This window comes from Enhydra lutris, unplaced genomic scaffold (genome assembly GCF_002288905.1).
Source record: "Enhydra lutris kenyoni isolate GAN:26980312 unplaced genomic scaffold, ASM228890v2 scaffoldscaffold11, whole genome shotgun sequence".
NCBI classification, from domain to species: Eukaryota; Metazoa; Chordata; class Mammalia; order Carnivora; family Mustelidae; genus Enhydra; species Enhydra lutris.
The window spans coordinates 7,498,343-7,520,664 of NW_019154095.1; the positions used below are offsets into that span (position 1 = coordinate 7,498,343).

General features: G+C 34.7%; 1 protein-coding gene across 1 annotated transcript in view; it reads left to right on the plus strand.

Annotated features, from left to right (window-relative positions):
- The first annotated feature begins 422 nt into the window (after nt 1-422).
- Nucleotides 423-22,322, plus strand: part of LOC111144513 (WD repeat domain 17) — a 78,970-nt gene continuing 57,070 nt past the window's right edge. Inside the window, exons 1-3 of the mRNA XM_022498826.1 lie at nt 423-488; nt 11,669-11,797; nt 19,436-19,619. Coding sequence (XP_022354534.1) covers nt 423-488; nt 11,669-11,797; nt 19,436-19,619 — 379 coding nt within the window. The remainder of the gene's footprint in view (nt 489-11,668; nt 11,798-19,435; nt 19,620-22,322) is intronic.

Genomic DNA, 22,322 nt, shown 5'->3' on the forward strand with positions numbered 1-22,322 from the left:
CCTGTTGCTTTGTGGTTTCTCTGGATTCCTTATTTGTAACTTGGTAACTTTTAGATGTAATTTGTCTATTTCTTGCAACAGTTGAATCAAATATGTTTTTTTAGAATGAAAACCGAAAGCCTAATGTTCGCTAAAGCATTTGCTGGTACTATACAATGTGATGATTATTTGATTTTTCTTTCCTATTTGAGTAGAGGCTTACATTTTCTGGTTTAACATTATTTTTACAGATACTATTATTTGTAAATTATTAAAACTGTTTCATCTGAAATGTTTGTGGGCTTCTAGCTTCATGTACTGAACAACATTTCACAAGGCAGATTTTGGTAAAGCTGTTTGGTTGAAACCCATTATTGTTACTTTAGGTGCTGACTATTCTGATGCCGACTTTCCAATTGCCTTGATTAAAGTAGAAACGTTCTATGGCTTGGATGACTTACATTTCAAATTGGTTTGAGCAAGATGATTGGTATGAAGGACTACAAAGAGTAAGATATATTTATGTTGTGATTATGATTTTCTGTGGGTTTTTCTGCTTACCGCGCACGCAGCTGTATTTCTTTATAATTTATTTTGCAGACACTTTTGCATTGAAATATTTTGAGGGTAAATAAGATACTTGGTAGATTCCAAAGCAGAGGTAAGAAGATAGTATGTAAATATAGTCATAATCGTACATTGATGAAAAGATTTTTTTTTCTGCCTTTGTTTCATGAAATCTTAATATTTTCAGAATGTCTTCAGGCTTGAAATATAATATAGATTCTTGTTAATGAGATTAATGTATAAAAACAGCAATACTTTTAAGTCATTTTACATAAAGAAAAACATTTAATGAAATAGAAGATGTGTATGATAATACTATATATTACATTAATATTGTAAAAGAAAGTGCAAAAATTTTCTGAAGAAAATGCCATGTTCTATCTGATGAATTTTTAGGCAATTAATTATGTTTCAAAAGATTTGCATTGTTACCATGGCAACTTTTGTATAGTATTTTGAAAATAGCTGTTCTGATCTATTATTGCAAGAGTATTTAAAAGTGCACCTAATCAAAATTGATTTAGTATAAAATAATACGATGTCGTTTTTATTATTTTCACATTTTGAATGGAAGATTTCTTTATTATTTAAATGAAAGCACTTTGTGGATTTTTCTTTTCTTACACAGCTGGATTTTTCTTTTTATTAATGAGTGGAACCAAGAGCCAGAGTATCTTCCTCCAGTGTCTCCAGCTTTCCTCCCTGTCGAGTCAGAGGGCAAACAATACCAAAGATAGGAAGCAGTGCGTTTCTCTCCTGCCTTACTTCCACGGGGTCCCTCCTCCACACGTCCATGAAAGACATTTTCTCAGTATTTTACTTCCTTTTCCCTATCTTTTTAATTGTAATTCCTCAGCAGTTTAAAGCTTCCTGCCTTTGGGCTTTTCCTAAAAAAAATTTTTCCCCCCAATTCTAAAGCAAGCTGGTAAACATCTCTGCAGCCGGTTAATAGCAAACTCCGGAGAATAATCATTGTGTTAGGGACCCTGAAGTGTTCTCAGAGAACAGATTGAGAATCAGTGGGTAGCTTGTCATTCTGAATTTCAATCTTATCCCTCAATGATGGAAATATTCCAGCTTATGAGTTTAGTAAGTCCCACTGGACTGCACACACACTGCAGTGCCAGGACCCTGTGTTTGTGTTATGTGTGTGCACTTTAAATGTAATGGTAAATGCATTTTTGATGTTGAACCAAAGAGTTTTTTTTTTTCAAGTATAGCCCATGTATTTCTCAATGGGAGGGCATACTAACTTGCTGAAATGCTTTTCACTAAAATTGGGTGTTCCTTTAGTGACTAAGGGTAGTTCGTAGAGATGATGGGGATTCAAAATCTTGTTTTCCATCGTGACTCCAGTCTGCCCTTTAATACTACCATCGGTCTTTATAAATGAACTCCTGGCTGAAACCTATTACAGAAGCAGCTGTTACTATATATAGATACAGTTCAACCCTGAAATTACAATATTGTTGTCTTCGTGAGGTTGAGCTTCTCAAGTTTTAGTCAGTTCTTACATAGATTCAGATGAGAGTGAAAGATAGTATTCTAAATAATGAAAACTGGCACATGAATATGGACTTCAGTTTCTTCTAAAAGTATAGCATGTATTTTTCAGATGATGTGTATGTGCATATATGTCTTATGTAATCATCAGCATTCAGCATAGCAAATTTTTCAATAGAAATTTTTTCTCCTAATTTATTTAAAAGCAAAGTTATAACATTGAAGCGTGGGGTTTATAATGTCCATAGATACAACATATTTGATAATAGTACAAAGGACTGTATGGGGTGAATGAAAGTATGGTTATGGGGTTAGTACATTTTGCATGAAGTAGAGCAGTAACTCAGTGTACAACAGATGCTGGCGAGGATGCAGGAAAATGGGAACCCTCTTACACTGTTGGTGGGAATAGAGTATTCTTTTAAATGTTCACAGGAAAAGATAAGTTGGATTTTTTAGTTAAAGTTGTAATTTAGAAATGCAGTATTTGAAAAACCACATACAAGTGTGAGTTTGATCTTTAGTACAAAATTATGATAGCATTATTTTGATATAATTAATATTTATGGCGTAGGTATATATTTCTATAGATACGTGGACACATACATATGAACTTGATTTTAGCTTAGTTTTACAATTTTGCTTTTGGCAGTGTTGTAACTCTAGCTGTATTTTAAAGTTCATTGTGATTATTTCATATCAACATTTTCTTGCATATTCAGAAGTGAACTTTAATATTATACAAATCTAATGTAAATATACTCTTACCACTTGTTTTTTAAAAAATTTTGTATACTTAATGTGAACAGCATCTTTACTGTAATTATAATGTATGTGTTGTACTTTGTATGAGATTGAAACAAAAAATTGAATTTGCAAAAAATTGTCTTTGCAAGTAGGTTGTTGCCAGGCTCCTAACACTGTCACTTATATGTGGGGTGACACAATGCTCAGACTTTCTTCCCAAAGCTTTTGTAACTCTCCATTATTCAGTGTACCACAGGGGCTTAGTACTTCATCTTTAAAGTGTGCATGTTGTTTCTGGGCCAGTAAGATTATATTTTTCTGAAGCAACAAATCCTTAGAATGGATGTGGAAATTCTTAAATCATTCACCTAAAAATGCAACCTATTCTAAAGTAAGGATACAAAAAAGTACATAGTATTTATCTGAAATCTATAATTAACTGTTACATTCAGTTAATATATGCTTATTTACCTAAATATGTGACATTTTTTTTTTAGGATTTATGTTTTTAAAAAGGCATATATTTTGGAATATACCTGCAGTTGAACATTTTCCATTTTTAGTAATGCAGGATTATTAGTTATGTAACCATTCATGCTGACTACAAAAATAACAAAAGGTTCCAGATGTTTCTTTTTTCTCCTTAGCAATTACAAACATCACTTAATAAAAGCTACATCATGTTACATATGTTTTTAATAATACTTTTGAAAAATAATGTGGAAATTTGAAACACTGCCCATTTATTTTTTTATTTTTATATTTTTTAAAGATTTTATTAATTTTTGCTCGAGAGAGAGAGTGCGAGCATGAACAGGGGAGAGGGGCAGAGGGAGAAGCAGACTCCCCTCTACGCAGGGGGCTCCTTGCAGGACTTGATCACAAGACCCTGGGATCATGACTTGAGCTGAAGGCAGATGCTTAATAACTGAGCCCAGGTGGCCCAGTACTGCCCGTTTAAACACCTAATTAAGATTTAGAAATGCAATAGTATTCATATATTTAATGATGTACATTTTTTTCAAATTTTATTCAAAATCATAGATCTTTACAATAAATTGCCATTTTGTTTTATCCTGCTTATTACTTTGATGGCTGGTTTGGACAAATTATTCAACTTTGAATTTAAACAGGAATTAAGTTGTTAGCTTGTAAGACTTGTGAAAGCTGCTTAGAAGCAAGGTCATACCAAATTATATGACAATATTGAAATTTTTATATTCTCTACACTTGGAAATTAAAAAGTAGTAAATTTTAAAAAGTAGTAAATCAAAATATACTGATAATTAAAGTAAAAATACATTGACAAAATGGATTTTGAAGTAACTTATTTATTTTTAATACATAGCAGAGGGACTTGGAGTTTTTAGTTTGGCAGGTAAGGAGCTTAGAAGTCTTCACTCTGGCCTAAAATGATAAAAAGCTGAACAAACTGAAAAACCAACCACTCTTCTTAGATCTCTAAGAGAAGTGAGGTCACGAGGCAAATTATCACAACCTTTTAGAGCAGAGAACATTGGAATCATCAGACCAAGAATTTAAAGAAACTATGATTAATATGCTAAGGATTTTAATTTAAAAAATAGACAACATACAAGGACAGATGGATAGTTTAAGCAGAGAAATGGAAATTCTAAGAAGAATCAAAAAGAAATGCTAGAGACCAGAAACACCAGCAAATGATGAATGCCTCTAGTGAGCTCATTAGTAGACTCTTTAGGACTGAGGAAAGAATTTCTTAGCTTGAAGATATGACAGTAGGGATTTCCAGATCTGAAAAGAAAAGAGAAAGAAAAATGGGGAAATAAAAAGCAGAATAGAATATGCAAGAGCTGTGGGACAACTGAAAATGTGTGCCATACACCTACTGGAAATACCAAAACAAGAAGAAAGAGAAAGCAACAGAAGCGACAGTTGAAGCAGTGACTTAGGATTTCCCCAAATTAATGTCAGACAGCAAACCACAGGCCCAGGAAACCCAGCAAATATGAAACATGATAAATGCAATAAACAAAAAACAAAACAACAAAACTATACCTAGGCAAATCATATTCAAACTAAAAAAAAAAAAAAAAAAAAAAAAAAAAAAAAAATAAAAAAAAAAAAAAAAAAACCAGAGGAACAAGTATAAGAATCACATTCAACTTCTCAGAAACCATGAAACCAAGAAGAGAATAAACGAAATATTTAGAGTGTTCAGAGAAATAAAATACGAGCCAAGAAATCCATACTCTGTGAAATTATCTTTCAAGAGTGAAAGAGAAATGAAGACTTTCTCAGACAAACAAAAATTTGGAAATTTATTGCCAGTAGACCTGCTTTACAACAAATGTTAAAAGAAGTTCTTCAGAGAAGGTAAGTGATATAGATCCAAAGCTCAGATCTGCATAAACAAAGGAAGAGTATTGGAGAATGTATGAGTAAAGGTAAAATAAAACCTTTCACTTTTCTTAATTGTGACCTTGTTAACAGTTTGAACAGTTTGTTTAAAACAAAAACACAGAGTCCCACATCGGGCTCCCAGCTCCATGGGGAGTCTGCTTCTCCCTCTGACCTTCTCCTCGCTCATGCTCTCTCTTACTGTCTCTCTCTCAAATAAATAAATAAAATCTTTAAAAAAAAATAAAAAATAAAACAAAAACACAACAATGGATTTGATTATGTATGCTTTTTTTTTTTTTTAAGATTTCATTTATTTATTAGAGAGAGAGAGAGAGAAAACACAAGCAGGGGGAGTATCAGGCAGAGAGAGAAGCAGGTCTCCCGCCGAGCAGGGAGCCCAATGCGGGGCTCGATCCCAGGACCCTGGGATCATGACCTGAGCTAAGGGCAGATGCTTAACTGACTGAGCCACCAAGGTGCCCCGATTATGTATGCTTTAATCATATATATATACATATGCACATAATACATACACATGTGCTGTGTTGCTGATGTGTAAGTGAGATGAGTGACAGCAGTGATACAAGGGATGGGAAGAGGACTCAGGGATGTTTGGTTATTATAAGGTGTCTGCACTACCTGAGAAGCGATATGGTGTTAATTCGAAAGTAGACTTGGATTAGTTGTAAATCTATATTATAATGTCTAGGATAATCACCCACAAAAAATTTTAAATGAGACATAATTGATATGCTAAAGAAGAAGAAGAAATTTGGATCATATAAAGTGCTCAGTTGAAACCACAAAAGAAAGGAAAAGTATGGAAGACAAAAACAGGAACAAACTGAAACAGTAAAAATGGGATAGATACTAATCCAGGTGTATCAATAATTACCCTGAACATCAGTCGTCTAATGCACTAATAAAAAGACAGAGACCCAACTATATGTTGTCTACAAATAACTCAAATTAAATGTTAAGACATATATGGATTAAGAGTAAAGTGATGAAGAAAGACACACCGTGCTAACACCGATTAAAAGAAGCGGGTATAACTATGTTAAATTCAGACAGAGCAGAATTCAGAGCAAGGGTAAAGAGGGACATTACATAGTGATGAAAGGGTCAGTACTCCAAAAAGACATAATAGTCCTTAATTTGTATGTGCCTTAATAGCAGAGTATTGTAAAACATGAGGCAAAAATTGATAAAAGTGCAAGGAGAAATAGATGAGCACACTGTTATAGTTGGAGACTTTACTACTCTGTCGGATTGAGCAGATCTGCCAGACAGAATCAGGAAGAGCGAAGTTGAACTATGTGTCATCTCCAGTCAGCTCTACCTGAGTATCATCTCCAGTCAGCTCTACCTGAGTATCATCTCCAGTCAGCTCTACCTGATTTGCACCCATAGAACCCTTCTCCAGCAACAGCTGGTTGCACATTCTTCTCAAGCTCACATGGAACATTCACAGACCATATTTTGGGCCATAAAATACATCTCAACGTCTTAAAACTATAGAAATAATATGGAGTCTTCTCTCAGACAGCAGCAGAATTAAATTAGAAACTGATAACAGAAATGTAACTTGAAGGTCCCCAAATACTTAGAGACTAAGCAACAGTCTTCTAAATAACACATGGATCAAAGAAAAATAGCATTTTGAACTAAATGAGATTGAAAACACGACAACGTAACTTATGGGATGCAGCAAAAGCAGTGCTTAGAGGAAATTTATACTAGAAAAGAAGGAAGATACTAAATTTAATCTTCTAAGCTTCTACCTTGGAAAACTAGAAAAGGAGATGCCTTAATGCATCTCTTCTATCTGGCTGTTCCTGAGTTAATAAACCAGTAATCCAGTAAAATATTTATTTGAGTTCTTGAGCCCTTCTAGCAAATTAAGACTTGAACAGACTCTTCACTGAAGATAGATGGCCTGTAAGTGTATGGAAAGATGTCCAACATAGGGAATTACAAATTGAAACAATAGTAAGTTACTACTGCATCCCTATTAGAATGGCTTCCCCAAAACACTGACAACACCAAAGGCTGGTGAGGATGGGAAACAGCAGGAACTCTGATTTATTTCTGGTGGGAATGCAAATGGTGCAGCCACTTTAGAAGACAGTTTGATCATTTCTTATAAAATATACTCCTACTGGGATCCAGCAATCACCTCCTTTGGCACACCTTGTTATTTACCTAAATGAATTGAAAAGTTATGTTTAAACAAAAACCTGTGCATGGATGTTTATAGCAGCTTTTTCATAACTATTAAAACTTGAAAACAACCAATATGTCCTTCAATAGATGAATGGATACATAACCAGTGGTACATCTAGAAAAGGGAATATTTTTCATTGCTAAAAAGAGATGAGCTATCAGGCCATGAAAATACATAGAGGAAACTTAAATGCGTATTACTAAGTTAAAGAAGCCAATTTGAAAAGGTTACATACTGTATAATTACAATGATACAATATTCTGGAAAAGGCAAAACTATGGAGAGTATAACAGTATCAATGGTTTCCAGGGGTTATTGAGAGAGGAAGAGATCAATAGGCAGAACATAGAGGATTTTTAGGGCCTCGTGTCTATTTTATACATTTCAAAATGGTGGATATATGACCTTCTACATTTGTCAAAACTCATGGAATGAATAACACCAAGAGTGAACCCTAATGCAGACTATGGACTCTGGGTGATGATGTGGAGTCAATGTAGGTTCATCATTGTAACACATGTGGTAGTCTGATGGGAGGTATCGATAGTGGGGGAGGTTGTGTGTAACTGGGGGTTAGGGAGTGAGTGGGAACTCTGTAAGTTCCACTCAGTTTTGCTGTGAAGCTAACACTGCTCTTTAAAAACAATTTATTAAGCTTAAAAAAGATTTTAAAAACAGCAGAAAGTAAAAATTTTAAAAATGATTCCATTTTACTTGTTTGCTTAAATCTTTCTTGTATGTTTCTTTTACAGTTATGAGCTCAAAATTTGCTTAAACATAAATCAGAAACCATTTTCACTTACACACAGACTTTATTAATAATAATCATAGACTCCAGAGATAAATTACAAAAGCCTATTCGACTCATCCCATGTTTGAACTAATATATATTTTCAGTGAAAAGTAATGTTGTAACATTACTAGTTAAAAAAACACTTATATTTAAAAAATTTGTCAGGAATGCTAGTGCTTGAGGGAATGCAGGTGCTGAGGCAGGGGTGGGGGAAGGGAGCAAGAAGAGTTTTATAGTTAAGCACTCAAAGACTGAAGTATGGTTTGGTTACATGGAATTTTTCACTTCAAATAACTTTTTACTTTATTAAAAAAAAAAATCCACACTAGTTCCACTCAGATGAGGAGATTTAATGGGATGACGATAGATTTGGGGAAGAAAGAGGAAAGAAGAGATCTTTTCTAGAAGGTGGAAAAATGAAATAGAAAAGACACAAGAAAGTAACTTTTTAATAAATTGGAGATGTGTAACTGACTAGACTAATTGCTGAGCATTAAAATAAAGGAGAAACGCAGTGTTATGGTCAGTAGATGATTCCACTGATACTGAAGAGGAAGCAGATGATAAAGAGACACTGCTGTATTTTTCAATGATGGTACCAAGTATCGTTGGTTCAGAGTAGCTTATTTTAAACCACTAGGTGTCCCATCCAAGTACTAACCAGGCCCGACCCTGCTTAGCTTCTGAGAGCAGATGAGATTGGGCGCGTTCAGGGTGGTATGGCTGTAAATCAAAACCTCAATGAGATACCACCTCACACCAGTCAGAATGGCTAACATCAACCAGTCAGGGAACAACAGGTGTTGACGAGGATGCAGGGAAAGGGGAGCCCTCCTACACTGTTGGTGGGAATGCAAGCTGGTGCAGCCACTCTGGAAAACAGTATGAAGTTTCCTCAAAAAGTTGAAAGTAGAGCCACCCTATGACCCAGCAATTGCACTACTGGTATTTACCCCAAAAATACAAATGTAATGATCCAAAGGGGCATGTGCACCCGAATGTTTATAGCAGCAATGTCCACAATAGCCAAACTGTGGAAAGAGCCCAGATGGCCATCAACAGATGAATGGATAAAGAAGATGTGGTATATATATTCAATGGAATACTATGCAGCCATCAAAAATGAAATCTTGCCATTAGCAACAATGTGGATGGAATAAAGGGTATTGTGCTAAGCAAAATAAGTCAATCAGAGAAAGATAATTATCATATGATTTCATAGATCATATGAGGAATCTGAGAAACAAGGCAAAGGATCATAGGGGAAGGGAGGGAAAAATAAGACAAAACCAGAGAGGGAGACAAACTATAAAAGGCTCTTAATCTCAGGAAACAAACTGAGGGTTGCTGGAATGGAGGGCTGGGGTGGCTGGGTGATGGACCCTGGGGAGGGTATGTGCTATGGTGAGTGTTGTGAATTGTGTAAGACTGATGAATCACCAACCTGTACCCCTGAAACAAATAATACATTATATGTTAATATAAATAAATAAATAAATAAATAATAAACCACTAGGTGGCAGGGTAGAGAGAGGAGGCAGGTTGAGGTGGATGGTTCCTGGGGATACATTGAACAATTAGTTACCTATTAGACTTGTGTCATAGTTCAGAGGTATATATATATTTATGTATTAATGTTTCATATGTGTGATATTTTATATGTTAAAGCAATAACATTTTGCTACTAAAATAATATAAAATTTTTGAACAGCATAAACAAAGTATTGATTAAAAATTGAGTTGGGGGGCGCCTGGGTGGCTCAGTTGGTTGGACGACTGCCTTCGGCTCGGGTCATGATCCTGGGGTCCCGGGATCGAGTCCCACATCGGGCTTCCAGCTCCATGGGGAGTCTGTTTCTCCCTCTGACCTTCTCCTCGCTCATGCTCTCTCTCTCACTGTCTCTCTCTCAAATAAATAAATAAAATCTTTAAAAAAAAAATTGAGTTGGTATGTTAGTCAGTGTGACCCAAATTTATTATATCTGCTGGGTATTTACTTAATTTTTCAAAAATATTTTAAGGTTACAGTTGCTATTTATTATTTTTCCATATTTTAATCAGATATAAATTAACAGTGAAAAATTGATAATTGTAAGATATAACTTTGTGGTATAAGTGAAGATTGTCTCTCTCTTTTTTTTTTTAAGATTTTATTTGACAGGGAGAAAGAGATCACAAGTAGGCAGAGAGGCCAGCAGAGAGAGAGGGGGAAGCAGGCTCCCTGCTGATCAGAGAGCCCGATGCGGGGCTCGATCCCAGGACTCTGAGATCATGACCTGAGCCGAAGGTAGAAGCTTAACCTGCTGAGCCACTCAGGCACCCCAAGATTGTCTCATGTTAAGAGTCCTCATTTTTAGACCAATATTTTGACCGTATTAGAAAAGATATCATATAATGGTCTAGATTCTGCCTTGAAAAAGCTTTTTTGGGTCAATTAATGTATTCTTGAATGCCATTCTTGAAGTAACTACATAGGGTAATATTCAGAATAGGTTTTTTGTTTTTGCTTTTGCCTTGGTGTTTCCACTATATCTGGGTTTTCAATAGGATCATAGACTTATAAACATCCTCCCTCTTGGCTTCCTATTCTCCAGCATCCTAGAAGAACTGAGTTTATACATAGAGTCACAGAAACCCTGGAGCTGAGAGGAGTGGTGGGGAAAACCTCTTTCAGAGGGTTCTTTTAGATGGAAGGAACAGAGACACGAGGTTAGATTCCTGACGCCAGCTCATGCTCGAGGCCGGCGTGGAGCTGGGCCTCCATCCCTGCTTGCTGAGTCCCAGCTGGACTGATGCTGCCTGTTTACTCCTCCGTCCTCTGCTGGCCACATCAACATCTTGTAACCAGTAGTTACTATCTTCCTTCTGTCCCATCTTCACAATGAACAATATTGTTGACGCGGCTTGTCTACCTACCCTGTGTACCGCAAATACTTTGTGCAAAGACACTGAGTCACTATAAACACAGTGATGTTCCCTGGCAGAGGCCACAGTCCTCCCAATATTGTTTTACCCTTGAATTTGCTGCTTTGAATGAATTGCCAGTATTTAAAAATTGGTAGCTTTTATGCAGAACTCTGGATGCTTCCATTTCCCTGGAAGTTTCATAAATCTGGCAACAGGGGAGGGCCTTCTCCAGTGGCACTGGAGCCCTTTATGTAGAATCTGCCCCTTCTGTTTCACCATGGTCCCCATCGCTCCTCTAGGATCCCCAGTCCTTGGCCCTGTGTTCTTTGTCATTGATCATTTTCTAATCTCTTGCTTTTCAAATTTGAATTACATGCCTTGATGTCTCTAAACATTTGGGGATTTCAGCTCTCGTTCTCTGAAAGTATACCCTGAGATCAATAGTCCTAGTAGAAATTTTTTTTTCAGAGCATAAAGATAAGGATTGATAAAGATAGCTATAAAATAATTAAGTTTTTTGAATAATGAAAATGACTGATATTTCTCCAAATTTGGTTTTCAAGGCAAACATGTCCCAGGTCAGGCAGGTGGGACTGCTGGCTGCGGGATGTCAGCCGTGGAACAAGGACGTGTGTGCTGCCAGTGGAGACAGGTTTGCGTACTGTGCCACTCTGGCCATCTATATTTACCAGGTAAAATACTTTGGTTGCTTTTCTCATTTTATTAGGTAAAATTAACATTTAATACATATTTTAAAATTCCTGTTACATAAAAGTTTTAAAAGTACTGTAATGTAATTGATATTTATATTTTGCTGCTGTTTATACTATATTGGCTTTATAATTCAAGCTTTTAGAAAATGCTTTTATCATAGTTTTAAGTTACTAGAAAAATCTTAATTGATTTCATCAACCTTTATGTGCTGTTCATCAGAAGGAATTTCTTCAAGAATTAAAAGCTTCCAGTTTATGAGTGATGAGCAATTAGAACTTAATGCTTTTAAAATGTATCTCCATATAAATAATTGGAATTCATTTATTCATTTGTTTCAGACTTTGCTTAGTAGCATTTCATATGAGAAAAATCAGAGAATATGGGTTATCCATTAGAGATCATTATATTAAAAACTGTGCAGATATAAAATATTTTGAGATATTCTTGAGATACAAACCTTTATAACTCCTTTTCTTCATGTCTGAACTCTATCCAAACATCGCTCTTCAGTTTCCAGGCTGAAGAGCCAATGGCCTTCTGAATTGCCCCAGATCGAGGTGCTATAAACATCTTAAATCCAGGTCAAACTTTCTTAAACCTGGAGTCAGCATTTATGTGTGAGCAGCCAACCACTCGTCTGAACCACGGACGTGAGGGTTAGCTCTCTTTGGCTCCTGCTTCTCACTCCTGTATTTTAGGTTAACCAGGAGCAATCTAGGGTTTGTAGCCTTCTCACCCAACTATTACAATAGTCTCTTACTATCCTCTGCCTCTACTTTGACTCCCTCTAATGTACACTTCAGTGTAGTCGATCGTCTGTCATGCAGATCCGAAGTTTTCAGTCTTCAGCGGCTCCTCATTCCTTCTATTCACATCCAGATTTCATGGTGTGACGCTGTTTTGCACTGTTTCCTCCTCTCACCTTGTGCCCCGAGGCAGACCATGCTAATTGTATTTTCTAAGGCATCTCAGACTCTTTTGTATCTTGCCTTTGCTTACACTGATTTTTCCATTTGCCTCTGTTGCCTGTTTGGAGAATGTTTTCTCATCTTTCAAATTTCAGCTCAAGTGTATAAACTCTTTTCCATATTCTGCCTTTTCCGCTTTTGTGATAGCAAAGGACCTTATAAAACGGACTGCCTCTCTGCCTGCTTCCCTTTACCAGAATCAGTCTTCCTCACCTTTGAATTTCTCAAGTTACTCTGTGCTCTCTGGAATTTAAGATACTCATTAAATATTTTTTGAATGATACATTTTTGTTGTTGTTGTTTTGAAACAACAGTGCATTTCAGTGAAGAGTGAAAAAAATTATTGCATTATTCTGGAATAAAAATCTTTTCAATTAGCAATAGTGTAGTTTATTGAAAATTGAAGAAAAAAATAGCATCACTCTATAAACTAGTTAATTTCCCACAATACTGAGATTTTATGTAGTCCATTATTCAAGATTATAGAAACACCCAGTAATCAACCTGAGTTTCAGTATAACATATCAGTCTAGGTAAACTGTTCCTCCAGTGAGTAAGGACAGTCAGAGAATGGATGAAGGCAGAACTTATTTTTTTTCATGTTCACCTTTGTCCAGTTTTATGATGACATTTTATGACTTGAATATTTAGGAAGATTGAACTAAAATTATTAATATAAAAAACCTATGAAGAAAATTTATGTGTTATTAAAGACTGAAACAAACTAAGAATCATCCTGATTTAGATATTAAAACAAACTCAGGTGACAGTTCATTACAGAGTTCCTGTAAAAACTTGTTTCAAAGTATGTAAATAGACAATTACATTTATATTAAATGGTGACATTAACATTCAACTTATGTTAATCAGTATTGTTTTAAATGTCATTATCTAAATTGAAGTGCTTTGAAAATTATGCTACATAAATATAAAATATTAAGGTTATTTTCAAAGGGAATATTTATTAAATCATACCTAGGGTCAATGTACAGTCAGAGCCTGATAGTCTGTCACACTCTGTATAACAATACTGATGTTTTATCACATCTGTCTGAACTATTAAATGATACTTGTAAATGCCATAAGAATTTTCCCTTTGACCATTGAATTGTGATGCGATAATGTATTAACTACTCTAAAAATAATTTATGGTGCAGCTGAATGTAATGGAATAGACTCATAATACTGAACTGTAAATATAATAGGAATGTATTAATAAATTAATCCCCATATGTATTTATATTGTGCTTAAGATACTACTTGGGTAATTTGAATAGTAAAGCCAGTGAAGATCATTGATAGCTTCTTCATGTACTTACTGTATTTATAGACTCTTCCACTGAATTTCTAACTTATATAGCAGTTTTTCTATTAGATACATTAGACACATTCATAGTATTTACCACAGATAAATCACTGAATGACTTAAAACTTACACAGCTATTCCTTACAAACCTATTCCTAAATATACAGAAAATGTACTTAAATATATTTAAACAGGCCAACTTAAGATGATTATAACTGCAAAACTCCACTTGTACTTGGTTCTTTTTAACAGTATTTCATCTGACATTGTTCAGGAATAGTTGAAGTTCAAGTAGTGAGAAATATAGAAATTATAGAAGGGAAACCTTAGGAAATAATTAGGTTGTTAGTCAAAATTTTATATGCATTGATGTTCGCTACAGCATTATTTGTTATAGCAAAATTTCAAAGCGGCTTAAGTGGTAAACAATAGCATAGTGGCTCATTTCTTCAATAATAACTGAATCTCTTCCATTGGCCAAGTATCACTAGGCACTAAGAATGAAACTATGAACAAATCAGGTAGATTCTTCTCATTGGATTCATATTCCTAGTAAGGATGGGGGCAGGGAGAGGTCAATAAATAAATAAATAAATAATAAACGTTTCGGGAAGAAATGTGTTCTACAAAGGCTATTAAAAACAGGTCATATGTTAGAGTCATTGACACCAAAATCAAAAGCAACAAAAGCAAAAACAAGTGGGACTATATCAAACTAAAAACCTTCTGCACAGCAAAGGAAACCATCAACAGAATGCAAAGGCAGCCCACTGAATGGGAGAAAATATTTGCATATCATAATCTGATAAGGGGCTAATATCGAAAACATATAAAGAACTCATATGACACAATAGCAAATTAGACAAATGATGTGATTGAAAAATAGGTAGAGGATCTGAATAGGTGTTTTTCCAAAGAAGACATGCAGATGGCCAACAGACACATCAAAAGAAATCTCAACATCACTTATCACCAGGGAAATGCTAATCAAAACCACGTTGAGCTATCACCTCACACCTGTTAGGATCTCTATTTTCAAAAAGACAAGGAATAACAAATATTGGGAGGATGTGGAGAGAAGGGAACCCTGTGCACTGTTGATGGGAATGTAAATTGGTGCAACCACTATAGAAAACTCAGTAGAGTTTTTCTCAGAAAATTAAAAACAGAACTACCGTAGGATCTTACAGTTCTACTTCTGAGGGTTTATGTGAAGGAAATGAAAACACTAATTGAAAAGATACATGCAGTCCCATGTTCACTGCAGCATAGCCGAGACACAGAAGCAACCCCAGTGTCCATGATGGATGAACAGATAAAGAAAATGTGGTCTTGGGCGCCTGGGTGGCTCAGTGGGTTAAGCCGCTGCCTTCGGCTCAGGTCATGATCCCAGGTCCTGGGTTCAAGCCCCACATCGGGCTTTCTGCTCAGCAGGGAGCCTGCTATCTCCTTTCTCTCTGCCTGCCTCTCTGCCTACTTGTGATTTCTCTCTGTCAAATAAATAAATAAAATCTTAAAAAAAAAAAAATGGTCTAGGTATGCATACAGTGGAATACTATTTAGCCATTAAAGAAGGAAACTTTGCCACTTCCTACAACATGGATGGGCCTCAAGGGCATTATGCTAAGTGAAATGTGTCAGAGAAAGACAAATACTATATGCTCTCACTTATATGTGGAACCTAAAACAAAAACAAAACAAAATAAAACTGAACTCATAGACACAGAGAATAAATTGGTGGTTGCCAGAGGCGGGGTAGGGTAGGGTGAAATGGGTGAAGGGAGTCAAAAGGTACAAACTTCCAGTTATAAACTAAATAAGTCACAAGGATGCAATGTACAGCATGTTGAATGTGGTTAATGACACTCTATTGTACATTGGGAAGTTGCTCAGACTAGATCTTAAAATTTACCACAAGAAAAAAAGCTGTAACTGTGTGTGGTGATTCTTAAGTAGGTTTATGTGATCATTTAGCAATATATGCAAATATCAAGTCATTATGTTGTCTACCTGAAACCAATATTATATATCAATCATATCTTAATTAAAAAAAAAATGATAGGGGCGCCTAGCTGGTTCAGTTGGTTAAGCAACTGCCTTTGGCTCAGGTTATGGTTCTGGAGTCCCAGGATCGGGCTCCCAGCTCCATGGGGAGTCTGCTTCTACCTCTGTCCTTTTCCCCTCTCATGCTCTCTCTCACTGTCTCTCTCTCAAATAAATAAATAAAAATCTTTTAAAAAAATAAAAGATAAATAAAAATTTAAAAAAAATTTTAAAAGGATAAAGGATAGAGTCACGGGACAGGTTTTGGGGTGGGTGTATAAATTTATTTAGTTGTGGTCAGAAAATACCTTTGTAAAAAGAGGCATTTTTGGACTGAGAGCTGAACAGGAAGGAATGAATAACCATGAACAAATAGATGGGGAGAGCATTCAACGCCAAAAGAACAGCAAACATAGGCTTTAAAGCAGAAATAATTTTGCCGTAATAGAGCAGCAAGAAAGCCAGAGTGGACAAGCAGGAACCCGATGCCGAGTGAGCCTTGCGGATAGCAGAGGTAAGAAATGTGGGACATCGGAGGCCATGCTGCAGTTCGGATTTTACTGCAAGTATATGGTTGAAGAAAGAATGGTGTAAAAAATAGTTAATGTTATGTTGATTGGAAACCCTCTTCAATAATACTCTGAAAGGTTCATAATTTGTTAAGAGGAAAAGCCAGGTACAACAAAATGGCATACACTGTATAATCCCAAATGTTGAAAATGCGAAAAAGAAAAATTCACTGATTAATGGCACATTTACAAAGGAGATCGGAAAATTAGGCTATTTCTTTTTTCCACTTACATGCAAGAGCACGACATAAGCCCCATCCAAAAAGCAGTAATAGAAAATGGGTCCAGTGATACCATTGCTCTGCAGACTTTAGACATCTTAATAAGGTAATAATGAGCAATTAGTTTATTTAACCCAATTTTTTATTGAAATACACTTAGCATTCCAAGTCCTATTAGTTTCAGCTGTACAACATACTGATTTAGCCATTGTATACACTGCTCATGGTCATGACGCTAAGTGCCATCAACATCTGTTACCATGCGATGTTTTTACAGTATTACTGTCTGTATTCCCTGTGATGCACTTTTCATCTCCATGATTATTTTTGTAACTGGAAGTGTGTACCTCTCAATCCCCTTTATCTATTTCACCCATCCCTCCACCCACCTCCTCTCTGGCAACCACCAGTTTGTTCTCTGATGTTAAGAGTCTGGTTTTCTGTTTGTTTGGATTTTTAGATTCCACGTGTAAGTGAAATGATACGGTGTTTTTCTTTCTCTGACTTATTTCACTTATCATGATACCTTCTACCTCCAACAGTGTTGTCACAAATGGCAAGATTTCATTCTTTTTTTATGACTGGGTAATATTCCAACACACACACACACACACACACACACACCATCTTCTTTATGCATTTATTGATGTGTACTTGAGTTGTTTATGTATCTTGGCTATTGTAAATAATGCTACAATAAAAAATAGGGGTGCACATATCTTTTCAAATTAGTATTTTCATTTCTTTGGGTAAATAGCCAATAGTGGAATTGCTAGATTATGTGTAATTTCTGTTTTTAATTTTTGAGGTACTTCCATACTGTTCCCGTGGTGGATATCCCAGGTTACAGTCCCCTCAAGAGTCCTTTTTCTCCACATTCTCACCAACACTTGTTACTTCTTATGTTTTTGATTTTAGCCATTCTAACAGGTATAAGGTGATATCTCATTGTGGTTTCGATTTGCATTTCCTTGCTGATGAGTGATGTTGGCCATGTGTATATTTTCTTTGGAAAATGTCTATTTAGGTCCTCTGTCCATTTTTAATCAGATTATTTTTTTTTGGGGGGGGTGGTGTTCAGTTTTATAATGTTCATATGTTTTAGATGTTTCTTTATATGTTTTAGATGTTAGCTCCTTATTGGAAATGTCATTTGCAAATATCTTCTCTTTGTGATGGTTTCTTTCACAGTGTAAAAGCTTTTTAATTTGGTATAGTCCCAGTAGTTTATTCTCTTAGCCTAAATTTTTTCATTTAAACCTAATTGAAAAATTACAGAAAAAATATTCCAAAACCAAGAGTTTTTTCCCCATAAGTAGATATGGATATGGAAAATATAATAAGGCTCTGAATTATTATGTATATTTAAATGTTTTTTATTTACATTTATTTTTATTTGTTTTAAATTTATTTTTATTTATTTATTTATTAAAATTTATTTAAATAAATTTTATTACATTTATTTTTATTTGTTTTAAAATTATTATTTAATTTTAATTCTCTTATTTTTTTAAAAAATGGATTTTTTTCTGCTCATCATCACTTATTAGGGAAATGCAAATCAAAACTACAATGACATCTCACCTCACACCTGCCAGAATGGCTAAGCACCAGAAAAAAAAATACAAACACAAAAATAAAAGCACAAGAAACAAAAGATGTTGGCAAGAATGTGGAGGGAAAGGAGCCCTCATGCACAGTTGGTGGGAATGCAAACTGGTTTAGCCACTGTGGAAAACAGTATGGGGGTTCCTTAAAAAGTTAAAGATAGAACTACCCTATAATCCAGAAATCATGCCAGTAGGTATTTACCTAAAGAATACAAGCACACTAATTCAAAGGGCCGCACGCACCCCCATGATTATAGCAGCATTATTTATAACACCCAAACTGTGGAAGCAGCCCAAGTGTCCACTGACTGACGAATGGACAAAGAAGTGGACGGCATGTAAATGGAATATTGCTCAGCCGTAAGAAAGAATGACATCTTGCCATTTGCAACAACACGGATGAGCTACAGAGTATGACGCTAAGTATAATAAGTCAGTCAGAGAAAGACAAGCACCATAATGATCTCACTCATATGTGAAAGTTAGGAAACAAAACAAGCAAAGGGAAAAAATAAGAGAGGGAGAGACAAATCAAGAAATAGACTTTTAATTATAGAGAATAAACTGATGGGGAAGGGGGGAGGGAAGGGGGAAATAGGTGCTGGGGGTTACAGAGGACGCTTGTGATGAGCCCTGCTGATGTGTGGAAGTGTCGAGTCACTCTGTTGTACACTGTATCAGCTAACTGGAATTAAAATAAAATTTTTAAAAAATGATTTCTTTCTTTTGATTGAATACACTTAACACTTGAAAGCAAACCAAGGCTTGAAATGTGTTCATACCATATTATTAGGTATACTAATTTTCATGTATGTAGCTTTTTAAAATTAATGTGATTATTGAGAAGTGTGTTATCTAAAAAGAAGCACTGAAATGTCTTATTTATATATTTTTTTTAGTTGGATCACCGTTATAATGAATTCAAACTTCACGCAATTATGTCTGAACATAAAAAAACAATCACAGCTATCTCTTGGTGTCCACATAACCCTGATGTGTTTGCAAGCGGCGGTACCGATAATTTAGTCATCATTTGGAATGTTGCAGAACAAAAAGTCATTGCTAAGCTCGACAATACAAAAGGTATATTTATAACTGGGTTTTATTTTACTAAATGAAATATTTTTATTTTAATAAGCAAAATATTTTATTTAAATTAGCTCAGGTTTTAAACTGAGCTTTTCCAACTTTCTAGTTTAAACTGCTTTTCAAACTTACTAGTGCTAATCTATGTAGGAAATCTATGGAAGAAATTTCATATCATGACTCATTGTACATATGTATAAAAACTGAAACAAAATTTCATGAAATATTTTATACTTAGCATAATGATCTATGAAAAATGATCAATACCAAATGATTTCATTAATATGTAAATATAACAAAAATTCCCAAAATAAATATAAAAATAATAACTGGTGAGATCTTCTTAATGAGACAATTGGTCTAGCCTGTTCATTACTATGTTCCAATCTGAAACATACAAGGACAGTGTTACATATGTAATCAGTGCCCTGAGCTGGTTTCTTTCCTTTATTTTTAATTGGGTCAAGACAGAAAGTCCTAGTTCACACAAGTAGGTCTTAGTGAATTGAATATTATGACATTCTTCCTAGCTAGCATCTTACCCCATGATAATGATGAAGTTATCATTTTTCTCTGTTAGATGTCATAATAATTCAATCACTTTTTAAACACCAAGGGTGTCTCAGTTATTAATTATGGTTTTGAGAGCTACTGCTGGACGTGTTTTCCATGTCCAGTTGTTTCTCTAACAATTACTGGTTATAGCTTTGAGACAGAAAACTGAGATTTGACCGTCTCACTAATTTTATTTTGTTCAGTTTCTTTATAATCTTCTTTTCAGTGTGTAGCAACAATATTGAGAGTTCATAGGCAATTGTATGGAACTCTTGCTTCCAAGATAATAATAATAATGCCTTTTGGAACCTTTGGATATGTTCAGCATACTTAGTATATTTCTTTTTCCTTGTCTTTTCAAATTTAGGTCATTAGGAATGTTGAAAATACCAGTAAAATAAACCAATTTTGTTATATTACTTCCATTTAAAAAAAAATATTTGTCAAACAAGGTTAATTTTTCAGCTAGAAAAATGTGACTCTCATTCCCAAGCTCATATAACCTGCTGCTTATTTTCATTTGCAACAACCCCTAAGCTTCAGTATTAGATAGTGTGCAGTTTGCTCCAATCTCAGAGCAAAATTTTTTTAAAGTCAACTCTATTCAGTGAGCTTCCATTAAAGTAAATAACAGTTTTCCTTAAGGTTTTCAATACATCAATGAGAAAAATCCAAAATACTTTTAGTACAAGGCTTTGTGATATATAAAAACAGCAATTAATAGCCTCAGTCAAGATTTTTCATGTTTGTTTGGTCAGTCCTGTTTCTCAATCCTACAGGTTTTTCCAGTATTGTTTTTATTGGGCAAGAGTGCATTTTCTCAATACTTTATATTCAACTTTATGTGAAAATAATTTTAATCTTTATGTGAAAAATACTCCTTGAATGCTACATGATGTCATCGATCTTACAAGGTTGTCACACAAAATCTATACTTGATTATAACTGTAGAATAACATTTTCTAAATGTTATGCATAGGTACAGCTTAGACAGTATACTATTGTATTATCACCTTGTGTACCCACTGATTTGTCATAAAACGCTATGTGCATCACCTCTTTTCATGATGGAAGAGTTTTTTTATTCATTAGCTTTGTGCACCATAGCTTTTTTGCCAGTGAGTATACAATTAAATAAGTCTTTTCATTAGCTGAATCATTGAACATTATATAAAAAACTAATGATGTGCTATACCTTGGCTAATTGAATTTATATTTAAAAAGATAGCTAAATCCTAAAATAAAAAGCTTTTCATTTGCATTTGTAGAATTATTAATCATTGTGGTAATAGTTTTGATCACTTTTACGTATTTTTCCTTTCCTTATGTATTTTCTTTTGTTTTGAAATTTTCTTCACAATAAGTTCCTCATGCTATTTCTAAATATCTTAATTTAAAAATTGAAAGCTTTATTTGCAAAAAATTTATGAATATTTGGGTTATTTTCATTGTAAGTAATTCCCTTTGAAATGTCTTAGACTCTATCTTTTTTTCAGAATCTGGCTTAAGCAAAGTAGAAATTTGCATTTAGTCAAACTTTTTAAAAAATCAATATTAGAATTTGAAACTGCCTCTGTATTTTTTATTTCATCATTCTGTTTTCCACAGTAATAAAAATTTTACTTAAAATGTATTAGTTTGTTTAAATGTAAAATGTTAAAATTATCATGAGGTTGAAAAATATCACACTTGATAATATCCTTTCAATTAAAAAAAAACAAAAACAAAACACTGTTACCGATGGATAATAGTACTACCTAACTGTCTTAGAATATTTTGGGAAGAATTAAATGAGTTAATGTTTTACAGAGTTCTTAGAAGTACTTACAAATAATGAGCCATTATAGAAGTCTTTTCTGTTTTACCTATATGACATTGTTTCTAGTTCCTTCTCTTCCTTGCTGTCTCTCTGGAATCACGCATTCAGAGAGCCCACGTTCCAGAGGCTTTCTTCAAGTGTTCGATGGTGGTTTGACCCATTCAGAGTGTCTCATCCCTTATTGGGAAATTCGACTTAATGTAGTCTAAAACCACATCAGCTTTTTATTGGCCTTATTCATGGACTTATCCATTCCTTCTATAAATATTTATGGAGTTACCATTTTATGTCAGACCCTGAACTAGGGGTTAGGCTTCTGGTTTCTG